At 36.9% G+C, this 14,281-nt stretch overlaps 1 protein-coding gene across 8 annotated transcripts in view; it reads right to left on the bottom strand.

Annotated features, from left to right (window-relative positions):
- Positions 1–4,364: 4,364 nt before the first annotated feature.
- LOC107716838 (ATP-dependent 6-phosphofructokinase, platelet type-like) overlaps positions 4,365–14,281 on the bottom strand; it is a 38,158-nt gene continuing 28,241 nt past the window's right edge. For 2 of the 8 annotated variants that reach the window (XM_016523470.1, XM_016523543.1), the window contains exons 15-22: positions 11,326–11,478; positions 9,687–9,851; positions 9,446–9,507; positions 7,214–7,325; positions 6,237–6,336; positions 5,935–5,940; positions 4,747–4,852; positions 4,365–4,649 (exon numbers count right to left, since the gene is read on the bottom strand). In XM_016523470.1, the coding sequence (XP_016378956.1) occupies positions 4,493–4,649; positions 4,747–4,852; positions 5,935–5,940; positions 6,237–6,336; positions 7,214–7,325; positions 9,446–9,507; positions 9,687–9,851; positions 11,326–11,478 (861 nt within the window). In that variant the 3' untranslated portion in view covers positions 4,365–4,492. The remainder of the gene's footprint in view (positions 4,650–4,746; positions 4,853–5,934; positions 5,941–6,236; positions 6,337–7,213; positions 7,326–9,445; positions 9,508–9,686; positions 9,852–11,325; positions 11,479–14,281) is intronic. The other 6 variants (XM_016523617.1, XM_016523684.1, XM_016523758.1 and 3 more) reach the window with 3 other exon arrangements.

Genomic DNA, 14,281 nt, shown 5'->3' with positions numbered 1-14,281 from the left:
CGGCTCGGTACGCTTTCAACTCGTTTTTTTTTAGTCTCAAGCAAGACTGTACGACATTCACATTACATGATTTGACTAATTTTTACGTAGAAAGGGCGACAGCGCACCGCATTAAAATAAATGATCGTTCATGTTTTCATAACCGCTGGCCAAATTCAAAAACGAAACTAAAATTAAATCATCTTTGAGATCAAGGGGGCCCCCTGGTGTTTCGGGGGCACTACGCAGCTTGCGTATTTTGCGTATACGGAGGACCGGCTCTGGGTGGCTAATTTGTATGAATTTGTAAAATGGCGTTCATAAGTTTTCGCAGGATCTGCTTACTCAACACTGATGGTTAGGGTTGGAATTAGAGGTTGACTGTCTTTATTTTATTTGTCTTTATTTATTTTTGTTATAGAAATTACTTTTACAGAAATCTTGCTACTACTACCTTTGTCTTGCTACCTAATCTTGCTTAGAATAATAGCAAAATATTTCATTTTGACCAGTAAAAATGATGCCATGGCATGTGAAAATCTAAACTACTGGCTCCATTGGGCCAGCAAAAAAAAAAAGAAAAAAAGCCTAGAGCCTAGTTGATGAATATGAAAAGCATTGTTCTTTTTCTTCTCCGTTTAAGAAAGTGCTGGAGAGCAGGAGAGCAGTAATAAGGCTCTTGATACCATCTCCAGTAACAGACGAGAAAGCAGTGAAGCGTACGGCCCTTAATCAATGAAACATCCAGCGTCAGATACTGTACAGCGTACAGTACAGTAGAGATCTGTTCCATCGGCCTGCGAGAAAGCTTCCAAAAGTCCCACATTCATCATTCACGTTTTATCGAGCTGCAGAAGCTGGAACATTACGCCAGTTTATTTCTTCGTGGATTTATTCATTCATAAATATTAATCCTCCACATATGTCACGCACACACACATATGATTTATCTGAAAGAGAAATATTGCTTTTCTAATATTACACACCGAGATTTATTGTCTCTCATTACCATTGTTATCGCAGTAGCTTTCAAGTAATCTATTTTTACCACTATGTGCGTTCACTATTTACTGTGCAGGAATATCATTCGGGATCATACATCTTTCTCCAGAAATCCATATAAGCGTGGAATCAAAGGCAGAGATCTGCAGCACAAAGCATTCTGGGACCCCACGGTGCCTGAATTAAGCGTCTCTTTAATGGAAATGGTCTATTTTCCAGGGCATTAGAATGATCCAGGAGTTTAATTGGAACGCTGTGTTTCAGAGGAGTGATGTATGAAATGAAGTTCAAGTCGGGCAAGTCCACAAGTCTGGGCTTGATACGGATCCTTAAACGAGTCGTCCGTCCAGGGCTCAATCAGTCCGATCAGATCAGATTCTGATTTAGGACGGAAGGAAATCACAAGGGAGAAATGAAATGGTAATTACTATTGATTACCTATGTGCATATGACCCCACAGGCCTTGCTTTGCATACTTAAATCAACTTAAATAATTGGATTTGCTCATTTTTTATGTGTAAGCCAGTGTGTGTGTGGCTAGGACTATGAAATACGTTCAAGTATAAAAAAGTGACTGACAAGTGATGACCCTTGTGATGCATTAGTTTGTGTTTTTTAAATGCGAACTGGTTTTATTTGTGAAGTTTGGGGCATTGGTGATTGCTCTGCACTTGATTTAGCTTCAGCAACCAGGAGGTTAGGATTCTGAATTGTCTGGGGAATCATTTATTATGTGGTACTTATTTACAAACAATACTGCATATATTTATGCTGCGAGTACACAGGCAGTATAATGAAAATCAGGAGGCAAGAAGCAGTTGTGGTGTGTGTGTGTGTGAGAGACAGAAGCATGGCTGACCATGCTGCACAACACGTGCTCACACAGCTCTGTTACTGTGATGATGCACTGCTGCCCCCTACTGGATCAACAGTCAGTCACATCACTATGGCACTTAGTACTATGATCAAGTACTAATTATCATACAGACTTTATAACACGTTTTGCAATATATATTATTGCTATTTTGTTGGTTTGGTGTAGAGGTAACATGCTGTAGCAACAGTTGGATCGAGTGTATTCAGTAGTACTCGGTACATAAAACATAAGTTACGTTTTAAACTTGGTTGATGCAGTATCATACTGGCATACTGCCAGTATGCCAACATGTCTTAAGATGGATAAAACTCTTTTTTTTTTATTCTTATTTATTTATTTAGCTTTCTGGAAGCTGGTATGTACATCAATATTGATAAAACCAATGTAAATACATTTTGCAACCTATATTTGCTGCTAATTGATTCAGTTTAAGAATTTGAAATGTTACCAATCAAATGAAATCAATATCATCAGAAATACAGATGTGACATGAATGCATTACTGTAATTACCATTGCATAAATAGTATTATGAGATTGTGTTAAAGATAAATATTGAATATAGAAAAAAATTAAATCAAATATTTAAAAAATGAAACTAAAACTGCCAGTAGGTGGTGGTCACTGTCATTTAAATGATTCATACAAAACGGCCAATTCATTCATGAAACAAGCAAGTGACTGTATGTATCCGGAATCACATACTTCCCTAATCTATAATATGCGGGAAAACAACAACAAAAAAGCCAATGGTTTTGTCCATTATACCACACTTAAAGGGATAGTTCACCCAAAAATGAAAATCACCCTATAATATACTCACCTTCAAGCCCTCCTAGGTGTATATGACTTTCTTCTTTCAGACAAATACAATTGGGCTTATATTAAAAATAAATACACAAATAAATAAATCAAATTATATGTTATATTAAAACATTTCAATAGTCCAATAAAGTGTGCCAATCCATTATAAAAAGCCTTTATTAACTCCCCGGAGCTGCGTGGGCACTTTTTATGATGGATGGACACACTTTATTGGACTTCTTTTGGACTATTGAATATCAACACCCATTCACTGCCATTATAAAGCTTGGAAGAGCCAGGACATTTTTAAATATAACTCTGATTGAATTCGTCTGAAAAATTCCTTGCTTGATACCAATAATGAATGGAAATATTGTTGGCAACATTTAAGGTCACTTTCTCCCAGAGTGTGGAGCAAAATAAATAAATAAATAAATAAAAGTTAGTTAGTTAGAAACCCAGACATGTCACTTCCTGTCAGAAAAGAACAAGACCAGGCTGACCCCAGTGAAAGCAGCTCTGATGCACCTGTGTCAAAGACAGCAGCTCCAGCGTGCCACTTACTGTTGTAGAGTAGGATGAAACTAACACTGGACAAAAGGTGAAATAACACTTTCTTGGTGGGAATAAAATAAATCCACAACAAAACCTTATCCTATCCCTGGTGCAAAGAAAGAAAAAAAAAATATATAAATAAATAAAAAAAACCTGGTGCAAAATATCCAACTCAACAACAATGATGATAATAATAATAATATGAAACCAAGTTTTTCTTGTGTGCAACATTTTCAAAATATCCTTCTAATTGTCTTTCTAATATTCTTTATTAGTTTTCTAAAAGTTTAAAAAGTAAAAAAATAATGACTGTCAATGATAATGACTTTTTATTATTATTATTATTATTTGTGTTAATATAAGTCACTTTTGACACAAGACCTTGTTGATTTCTGATCTTGCTGTCAGCCTCCTACCATCAAATAAATAAATAAATAAGATTTGTACCACAACATTATTTTCAAATACCATGGTATTTATATACTGCAGTATTCATTACATGGTACTTCAAAGAATACGAGTATCGTGGCACAAGACAGAGAACCAGGGTAGCATGTGTTCAGGCTGATAAGAATGTTAATGTGTTCAATCAGACAGCAGACAGGGATTTTCACACATGTGACCGTGGTCTTTATTGGTCAGGCAAATGTTAACACTTGATGATGCAATACATTCAGACATCAAACAGTGCTCTAGCAATGTGGACTTCACCGCATACGGCGCTTCTTTCTGAGAACTTCAGAGAGAGAGAGAGAATGTGATTTGAAGCGGAACACTATTGCAACACGATGGGGTGACAGCGGGGCCGCCGCTCGCAACCGGCGACAGGAGCGAAAGGACATTAAACAGCAAAACAAAATGCCACTGCCAAATGTTAACACTTGATGATGCAATACATTCAGACATCAAACAGTGCTCTAGCAATGTGGACTTCACCGCATACGGCGCTTCTTTCTGAGAACTTCAGAGAGAGAGAGAGAATGTGATTTGAAGCGGAACACTATTGCAACACGATGGGGTGACACCGCGGGGCCGCCGCTCGCAACCGGCGACAGGAGCGAAAGGACATTAAACAGCAAAACAAAATGCCACTGCTTCTTACACACTCCTACGATTAACATTGATTTCTGTAAAATAACAAAGGGTGACATTTTTCAAACAAAGCATTGACAGAACAAAGTGGTGCAGCCCAGAGAATAAAAGTGTCGAGGACAGCGCTCACAGGACAGACGGCCCGTCTAAAGCGTGACCTTTAAACACTGCCGCTGTTTGGATGTTTAAATGGCAGCCATAGCCTCAGACTCTTTGGGGCCGTTGAGGACCACATGTTCCAGCTGTCCAGAGTCTGATATGTCGTAGCTGGTCTTGTACTTAGCCAAGATCTTCATGAGTGGACGTAACTTCAGCCACCACTGTTCCTTAGGGATTCTGTGACTGAACACACAATATAGAAGGTCCGATATTATTACAGATACAAAATATTTGTTCCTGTCTTTAGAATATATATATAAGAACTGTAGTGTGTACATACACAAAGTCAGTCTCATCTCTGAGCTGAACCACAGGCTGGAAGACCAACGCACGACGCCGCATGCCCAGCAAACAGGCCGAGTCTTCGGTGTTAGCAAACACTCTCCCTACACAACACACACAGGTTCAACACACAATCACAAAACTGCCAATAAATAAATACATGAAAATAAAATATAAAAATGAGTGGAAATCCACTATATATATATATATACAGTGGGTACGGAAAGTATTCAGACCCCCTTAAATGTTTCACTCTTTGTTATATTGCAGCCATTTGCTAAAATCATTTAAGTTAATTTTTTCCTCCTCATTAATGTACACACAGCACCCCATATCTGTGAGCTGTAAGGTCTTATATAGACAGGTGTGTGGCTTTCCTAATCAAGTCCAATCAGTATAATCAAACACAGCTTGACTCAAATGAAGGTGTAGAACCATCTCAAGGATGATCAGAAGAAATGGGCAGCACCTGATTTAAATATATGAGTGTCACAGCAAAGGGGGTGAATACTTAGGACCATGTGATATTTCTGTTTTTCTTTTTTAATAAATCTGCAAAGATGTCAACAATTCTGTGTTTTTCTGTCAATATGGTGTGCTGTGTGTACATTAATGAGGAAAAAAAATTAACTTAAATGATTTTAGCAAATGGCTGCAATATAACAAAGAGTGAAAAATTGAAGGGGGTCTGAATACTTTCCGTACCCACTGTATATATATCATAAATCACACAAAAAAATTCAAATTACATTTATATGGCCTAGTATAATAGTAATAATGGTATTTATAGCATATTATAGCAATTATAGATAACATATAGGAATATTTACAATAGTAAACTGGCAGTAGATGAAATAAAATAAAGTGGAAACCCACAGATTAAAAAAAAAAATCTAAATTATATGTATGTAGCCTAGTACATTAATAGTTAATATTTGTAGTATATTATGGCAATTATATATTGGAAAAATTACAAGAGTGAATTGGCCTATTGAAATAAATAAATAAACACAATAAAATAAAATGGAAATATAGAAATATAGAGGAAATCCACAATTAAAGAATATATATTAATAATTCATACTTATGTATTTGCAATTTCACAAGCTACACCACACAAATGCACTAATAAATCATCTTTTAGTGAGGTCACCAAATCAGACTGAGTAAAATACAAATGTTTTACCTTCATCTTTATTCATCCACAGGCACAGCAAAAGGAATAAAAACACATAAAACTGAGCTGAAAAAATGCAGCGACTCTACGGTATTATTTCAAAATAAGTAAATCAAGGTCACGGATTATGTTGAGTACTGCAGTGAATGTGTGCAGTCATGATTACGCTTTAACAATATGAAAAAATACTGAGTGCCTCGTGTACAACAGCACAGGTCAAAAAGAAGGTCAAGTGGTGATTGAGTTCTATTGGCAGCTTTAGTAAAGTTTGTTTCGTTACCACATGAATGCATAACTGTTGTCTTTCATACCTTTTCTGTAGCTTTCATTCAGTTTCTTGGAGATCCACTGCATGGCCTTAGCAGCGATTTTGGTCCCAAAGTTACGGTCAAATGGAGAAGGAGCACCACCCTAGTGAAAGATACATATATTGATAATAATTAATTCTTTATTATTTATTTATAGTTATTTAATTTATTATTTATTTGTTATTTTATTAGTTAGGTATAATTATATTTTATATAGGTATAATATACAATTAGACTTGTGCCGGTATTCGGTAATGCGATATATCACGGTAATGAATATGCACGATATTGTTATGGTGGGCACTTCTAAATACTGTGAATAATTATATATTACAAATTATTCCGAATTTTGAATGCATTTTAAGAATACTTTTCCCATCAACTGTATTGCTTTATTGCATTTAAATGGTCAGTTATTTTAGTTATGAGAAAAATGTTATTAAACCTGTTATACTGTATTATGACAGCACTTTTTTAAACTAAATTTCAATATCGTGATAATACCGCATACCGTGATAAAAGCATTAGCAATTAATCGCAACATGAAAATTTGATACCGGCATATCCCTATATACAATATTAGGTATAATATATTTTATTGTTTAGGTATAATATTTTTATAATGTTAATGTTAATTATTTAGGTTATATTGTTTTATATTACTTATTTTATTTGTTACTACTACCTAAAATTCAGCATAATATTAACAAATACATAATACAATAAAATAAAGCCTAAGTGGATCATATAAAATAATATATCCCCAATAACAATATAAATATATTTATGGAAACATTTTGGTAGGCCAGGAATTCCATGCACACAGAAACCAGCACAAATAATACAAGTATCATCTAAAGTGCTTGTTCACTTGAATTAGCAGGCAAAAGAAAACTGTATGTCTGCTACAGAATATTGATTCAGTAAAGTGGAGTTAAGTCGGCCAGAGTGTTCTGTGATGTATGATTTATGCGCAGTACCTGCTGCATGTGACCCAGAACATTCTTCCTGCAGTCAAACACTCCCTTGCCCTCCTCAGAGTAGAGCTGATAGATGAAGTCTGTGGTGTAGTTTTCATTACTGTTCTCATTCCTGCATGAACACAAGCACAGACAAACCGGCTGAGTGAGTGACAGACCGCCTGAGGCTCTGCTCTCACATCTCAATCACACTGGCCCCAAATACTCTCATCTGAGCCGAGAGGAGACCAAACATGAGGGAACAAACCACAAACTCAGATAGATAGATAGACAGACAGACAGAACGATAAAACAATGGACAGGCAAACACATAGAAGGATGGATGGATGGACCAAAAGACGACAGACAGACAGATAGATAGATAGATAGATAGATAAATAGACAGAAAAATGACGGATGGATGGAACAAAGGATGATAGATGGACAGACAAATAGAACGATGTAACAATAGACAGACAGACAGACAGACAGACAGATGTTGGATGGATAGATGGAACAAAGGATGATAGATGGGCAGACAGATAGAACGATGTAACAATAGATAGACAGACAGACAGACAGACAGATGTTGGATGGATAGATGGAACAAAGGATGATAGACAGACAGACTGAGATAGACAGACAGACAGACAGACAGAACGATAAAACAATGGACAGGCAAACACATAGAAGGATGGATGGATGGACCAAAAGACGACAGACAGACAGACAGATAGATAGATAGACAGACAGACAGATAGATAGATAGACAGACAGACAGATAGATAGATAGACAGACAGACAGATAGATAGATAGACAGACAGACAGATAGATAGATAGACAGACAGACAGACAGATGTTGGATGGATAGATGGAACAGAGGATGATAGATGGACAGACAGATAGAACGATGTAACAATAGATAGACAGACAGACAGATAGACAGACAGACAGACAGATGTTGGATGGATAGATGGAACAGAGGATGATAGATGGACAGACAGATAGAACGATGTAACAATAGATAGACAGACAGACAGATAGACAGACAGACAGACAGATGTTGGATGGATAGATGGAACAAAGGATGATAGACAGACAGACAGACAGACAGACAGACTGAGATAGATAGACAGACAGACAGACAGAAAGACAGACAGAACGATAAAACAATGGACAGGCAAACACATAGAAGGATGGATGGATGGACCAAAAGACGACAGACAGACAGACAGATAGATAGATAGACAGACAGACAGACAGACAGACAGACAGAAAAACGATGGATGGATGGAACAAAGGATGATAGATGGACAGACAAATAGAACGATGTAACAATAGATAGACAGACAGATGTTGGATGGATAGATGGAACAGAGGAAGATAGATGGACAGACAGACAGATAGAACGATGTAACAATAGACAGACAGACAGATGTTGGATGGATAGATGGAACAAAGAATGATAGACAGACAGACAGACAGAACGATAAACCAATGGACAGGCAAACACATAGAAGGATGGATGGATGGACCAAAAGACGACAGACAGACAGACAGATAGATAGATAGATAGACAGACAGACAGACAGATAGATAGATAGATAGACAGACAGACAGACAGATAGATAGATAGATAGACAGACAGACAGACAGATAGATAGATAGATAGACAGACAGACAGACAGATAGATAGATAGATAGACAGACAGACAGACAGATAGATAGATAGATAGACAGACAGACAGACAGATAGATAGATAGATAGACAGACAGACAGACAGATAGATAGATAGATAGACAGACAGACAGACAGATAGATAGATAGATAGACAGACAGACAGACAGATAGATAGATAGATAGACAGACAGACAGACAGATAGATAGATAGATAGACAGACAGACAGACAGATGTTGGATGGATAGATAGAACAGAGGATGATAGATGGACAGACAAATAGAACGATGTAACAATAGATAGACAGACAGACAGACAAACAGACAGATATTGGATGGATAGATGGAACAGAGGATGATAGATGGACAGACAAATAGAACGATGTAACAATAGATAGACAGACAGACAGACAGATATTGGATGGATAGATGGAACAGAGGATGACAGATGGACAGACAGATAGAACGATGTAACCATAGATAGACAGACAGACATACAGATGTTGGATGGATAGATGGAACAAAGGATGATAGACAGACAGATAGACAGATAGATAGATAGATATATAGATACCTCAGGACTAGTCCTCTCTGAATGCTGGTCTTCATTTTCTCTGTCAAGTGCTCTACGTTAGACTGAAGAAAAGAGAAACAGGTTCTTCATTTAACCAACAGATGGCGCTAATGATTATTGTTTAATAACAGGCACTAAGATTATATAACCTTATGTGTAATTATTTATGAATAATGTTGCATAATTTTATTACTAAGACAGTAGCGTTTTAGCGATGTGTGTGTGTGTGTGTGCTGGTAACCTGAAGTTCTCTGATATCAAACGGCTCCTCAAAGATATATGCAGCATCTGCTCCAGCTGCCAGTCCACCAACACTGGCCAGATAACCACAGTAACCTCCCATGGTCTCGATGATGAACACGCGGTGCTTTGTTCCGCTGGCAGACTGCTTTATACGGTCACATGTCTGACAAACACATACATGTTTAGTCATTTCGTGTCTTGAGTAATGCTATAAATCTTGCTTCAACCTGCTGAATCACTGTCATGCCAGATACATTACATGCCATGCAACAAGAACCACTTTTGAAACTCTAACTAAAATGTAAATCTAACTATGTCTTTTCTTACTATTATGAACACAAACCAGTTTGGAGACATGGAATATTTACTTTTCATGACAGTAAATCTAAGCCAAGATAAATTATTTTGCGTTCACAGAGAGCTTTGGGAAGGTAAACTCCACTGAATATGGGCTTTTAGGAGCACCTTACAGACTGACAAAACAATTTATGATATACAATAATGCTCTTCATACTAAACTGTATATAAGACTGCATATGTTATTCCAAAAATATTGCCATCTAAACCATCTGAATGCTTTTATTACTGAGTATCTTTGAGTCATTCTCAGGAAACTGTGCCATTTTGAGTGCTATGTGTGTGTTCTCAAGTACTACTGCTATTATCAAATCAGTCACAATTTTTGATACATTTTAATCTTTTTAATGTGTAATAAAACTGTTTTATTTTTTGTTTTTAATAGGAATATCAGCCACGATTTGTGTGCCTCTGTTAAAAATGTTACATACAATATAGAATAAGTGATAAATATAATAATATTATTTAGGTGTAATATTTGTATAATGTTAATATTATTATTTAGGATGTGTAATTTTATATGAATGTATTATTTTATTTGTTAATAAAAAAGAATATTCTGCTAAAATATTTTATTTTCCCCCTAAAATGTTTTATTTGTCTATCACTGTGTTTTCCCCTTTAAAAATAATAGTTTGACATCATATTTAAGTGAATAACATCATCATTTTTGACCAGGTGGCTCACACTGAGATAGCTTTATCTTCATCAGTATTTCAGTGTGTTCTTTTGGCCTTGTCAGGCTCAATAGTTCAACTCTGTTATGAGGAAAAATATTAAAACTAGAATACTGATTGTAAAAATGTGATATTTGCAAACTAACAACTTTATTAAACCTTTTGTAATTTCAACCCCAAAATGTCAATCTAATAGACTTGGCATTACCGTTTTTCTTTTCAAATTATAATTTAAATTTAAGATGTAAAACATTTATAACGTAAGATAAAGATTATATAATCTTATCATTTTATGCAGTATTTCAATGTTCTTTTGGCCTTGTCAGGCTCAACAGTTCAACTCTGTTATGGCGAAAAATATTCATATTAAGCACATAAGAACTAGAATACTGATTGTATATAATGTGATATTTGCAAGCTATTACTTTTATTAAACGTTTTGCAATTTCAACCCCGTAACATTCAACCCCCCAAAAATGTGAATTTAACAAGTTTGGCACAAATTCAAATTAGAATGATATAAATTCAAGTAATGTGGGTAGAACTAATATTGTTTCCAAAGAATGACTCCTTTTCAGACAGGAATTAGGTTTATCTTCTTACCTCCACAATGGCATTGAGGGCCGTATCTGCCCCGATACTAAGGTTAGTGCCTGGCACATTGTTACTAATGGTTGCAGGCAGCATACAGAGCGGGATGCAAAACTCCTCATAGCTGGACCGAGCCTCATACAGCTGCAGCAGACACTCTAAGGCCTTTGGCAGGTCAGCACAACACAGAAGGGGACCACAGGGGACAGGACAATGCACACGTTAGACCAGCAGGGGGAGTACTGGTGCAGGAGTGGACCCTGCTGATGGTACACCCACCGTGTGATGGCCGCCATGGCTTCTGACTGCGAGTCGAGGGGAAGAGGAAGGGGGTACGGATGGGATCGGATCGACTTACGCACTCGCCATGGCTTCTGACTGCGAGTCGAGGGGAAGAGGAAGGGGGTACGGATGGGATCGGATCGACTTACGCACTCACACGCACTCACACGCACAAAGACACTGAAGCGAGACGGCAGGGATTCTGCACATTCTCATCAGACATAGAGACAGCAAGATGACTCAGTCCACACATTAACAGTGATAGTGTACTGAAACTGACAGTGATGACGCCCTCGTAACACTGGCATACTCAATTCCGACTGGTCTTTCCATACGATTTGCTTACTAAATTGTGAGTGTGAGTATGTTTAAATGTGTCAGTTCACCCAAAATAGAAAATTCTGTCACTATTTACTCACCCTCATGCCATTACCCCTGTTGATTTTTTCCATGAAAAATAAACGTTTTCCAGAATGGCATAGTAATAGTGCACTATATTCTAAAGCTTCTAAAGTCACGCAATGTGAGTTTTTTTGCTGAAAATCTTTAAACATGGTATGACGTCTGCAGCTAAGTTTCCATCCACTATTTGTGCTATTTGTGTGTTTTATTTTTTTTCCATGAAATTTGCTTCTTCCATCCAGTTGGCCTTTTACCAATAAAAAGATGGCGTGTGATGACATCCCTTAAAAAATATATATATATATTTTTTAAGTTTCGTTATTTTGCAAAACAGCTGCCCTTTGTTTCTATACATGGCTAGGTGTATATAGCAAAATATTGCATCTTTTACATCCTACATTTTTGTAAAATGGAGAGAGCATTTGACAATACTTATATATTATTAAATAAGGAAATACAAAATAATACAAAATAAAAGGAAACTCAAATTAAGATGTATAATCAATAAAAAAATAGACAAATCTGGCTACTGACGCTTTGTGTAAATGTGTATGAGAAAATTATATTTGGGAGCTTTGGGAGAAGAAGGGAAGATATCGTTAAATACATATCGATATACTGTATGTATTTAAGAATTAATTCCTATGGCCACATTTTAATTTGTTCACTTGTTTTAGTTCAATTGTGGCCATGATTTAACTAGAAAGGTACCAATTTGTACAACTTAACCACGATTTAACTAAAATTAGTAATTTAAAGGTATCATGTGCACTGTAGAATTCGTATCAGTACAGAGCCTTAAGTCACATGGTCTACTTTTATGTAAATTTTTATCTTGGGTTACTTTTTATTTTTATCCCTAGTCTCCATTCATTTTTCAAACATCCAATATATATCAAAATAACTTGGCATTTGAGTTCCATGGACAACAAAAAGTTGAGTTTTTAAGGACATGAGGGTTTCAGGTGAACTATGAAAAACTGGCAGTAGCCTGTGCTTTAGTAAGGTTTGTAAAGAAACTATGCAGACAGACTCCAGCTCCACCAGTGTTAGTCAGGGTGAGCGATCTGTTATGATGGGTTAATGCAGTGTGAGCACAGCACAGGCTCAGTCACATGACAGCCACAAAAAAAGCACAGCTCCAAACATTCCGCCATCATGTCATCTCCACTTACCTGTCAGCTAACGGCTCGGCTTTGTGTTTACCAGCCGAAACTTTAATACTTAGTGTAGAAATATTTCAATGTAAAGCTCACAAAACTACTAGGAACATGACCAGGTCATATTTCACCCCCAAATCAATAAGGAATAATATTTTGCTTCAAGAAAATGAAGCTGAATTTGGCCCAGACATATCTTAATAAAGGGGTGGTTGATTGCGATTTCACTTTTTTAACGTTAGTTAGTGTGTAATGTTGCTGTTTGAGCATAAACAATATTTGCAAAGTTGCGAAGCTGAAAGTTCAATGCAAACGGAGATATCGTCTTTTAAAATTCTGGCAGTTTAATGCCTACAAAAATGGCTGGTAGGGACTACAACAAGTTACTTCACGGGTTCGTGACATCACAAACCCAGATAAACCCCGCCCTCGGGAAAAGGCAGCAAAGGGGGCAAGGCCATGCTGCGCTGCTTTAGAGAAGAGGAAGAGAAAACTAGAGGTGCACATAAAAATCTATTCATATATGAATCGCGATTCTGTCTTCTAACGATTCTGATGGATTCACAAGTTTCAAAATCAATGTTCTAAAGCAGCAGTTCTTAATACTGTTCCTCGCGTCCCCCTGCTCTGCATCTCTCTCTCTCTCTCATTCAGCTCACTGTTCCACCTGTTCCAATTATACACTTATTTTCACATAGCTAAGAGAAGCGTTATACATGGACGCAGTTGCCGTACTGTATTAAAGCTTTAATCAGGATAAAACCGTATATTAAAAGCTAACATAAGCAGTAGCATTTACAAATAACAGCATATCTAAAAGTATGAGACAACAACAAACAAAAAACATAGGCCTAACATTAAAAGCCGTGCTTGCACAGGTTCTGCACGATCCTCTTCAATAATACCCTCTGCTTCTCAATCGAGCTCAAACTGATAAGCAATATTAAAGACGCCTTTGTTTACAATACAACCGGAGCACATGCCGCCGAGGTGAGGGGCGGGACGTTTAGACGCACACTAGAGGCGGTTTAGCCAATCACAACAAACACACTGGGCTAGCTAACCAATCAGAGCCCATCGCCTATTTCTCAGCGCCCCTGTTCACAACTACAGCAACAGCTCCG

Source organism: Sinocyclocheilus rhinocerous, unplaced genomic scaffold, assembly GCF_001515625.1.
Source record: "Sinocyclocheilus rhinocerous isolate Xijiao unplaced genomic scaffold, SAMN03320098_v1.1 scaffold1422, whole genome shotgun sequence".
In the NCBI taxonomy this organism is placed as follows: Eukaryota; Metazoa; Chordata; class Actinopteri; order Cypriniformes; family Cyprinidae; genus Sinocyclocheilus; species Sinocyclocheilus rhinocerous.
The sequence above is the reverse complement of the archived record's forward strand: the minus strand, read 5'-3'. Positions and strand labels throughout refer to the sequence as shown.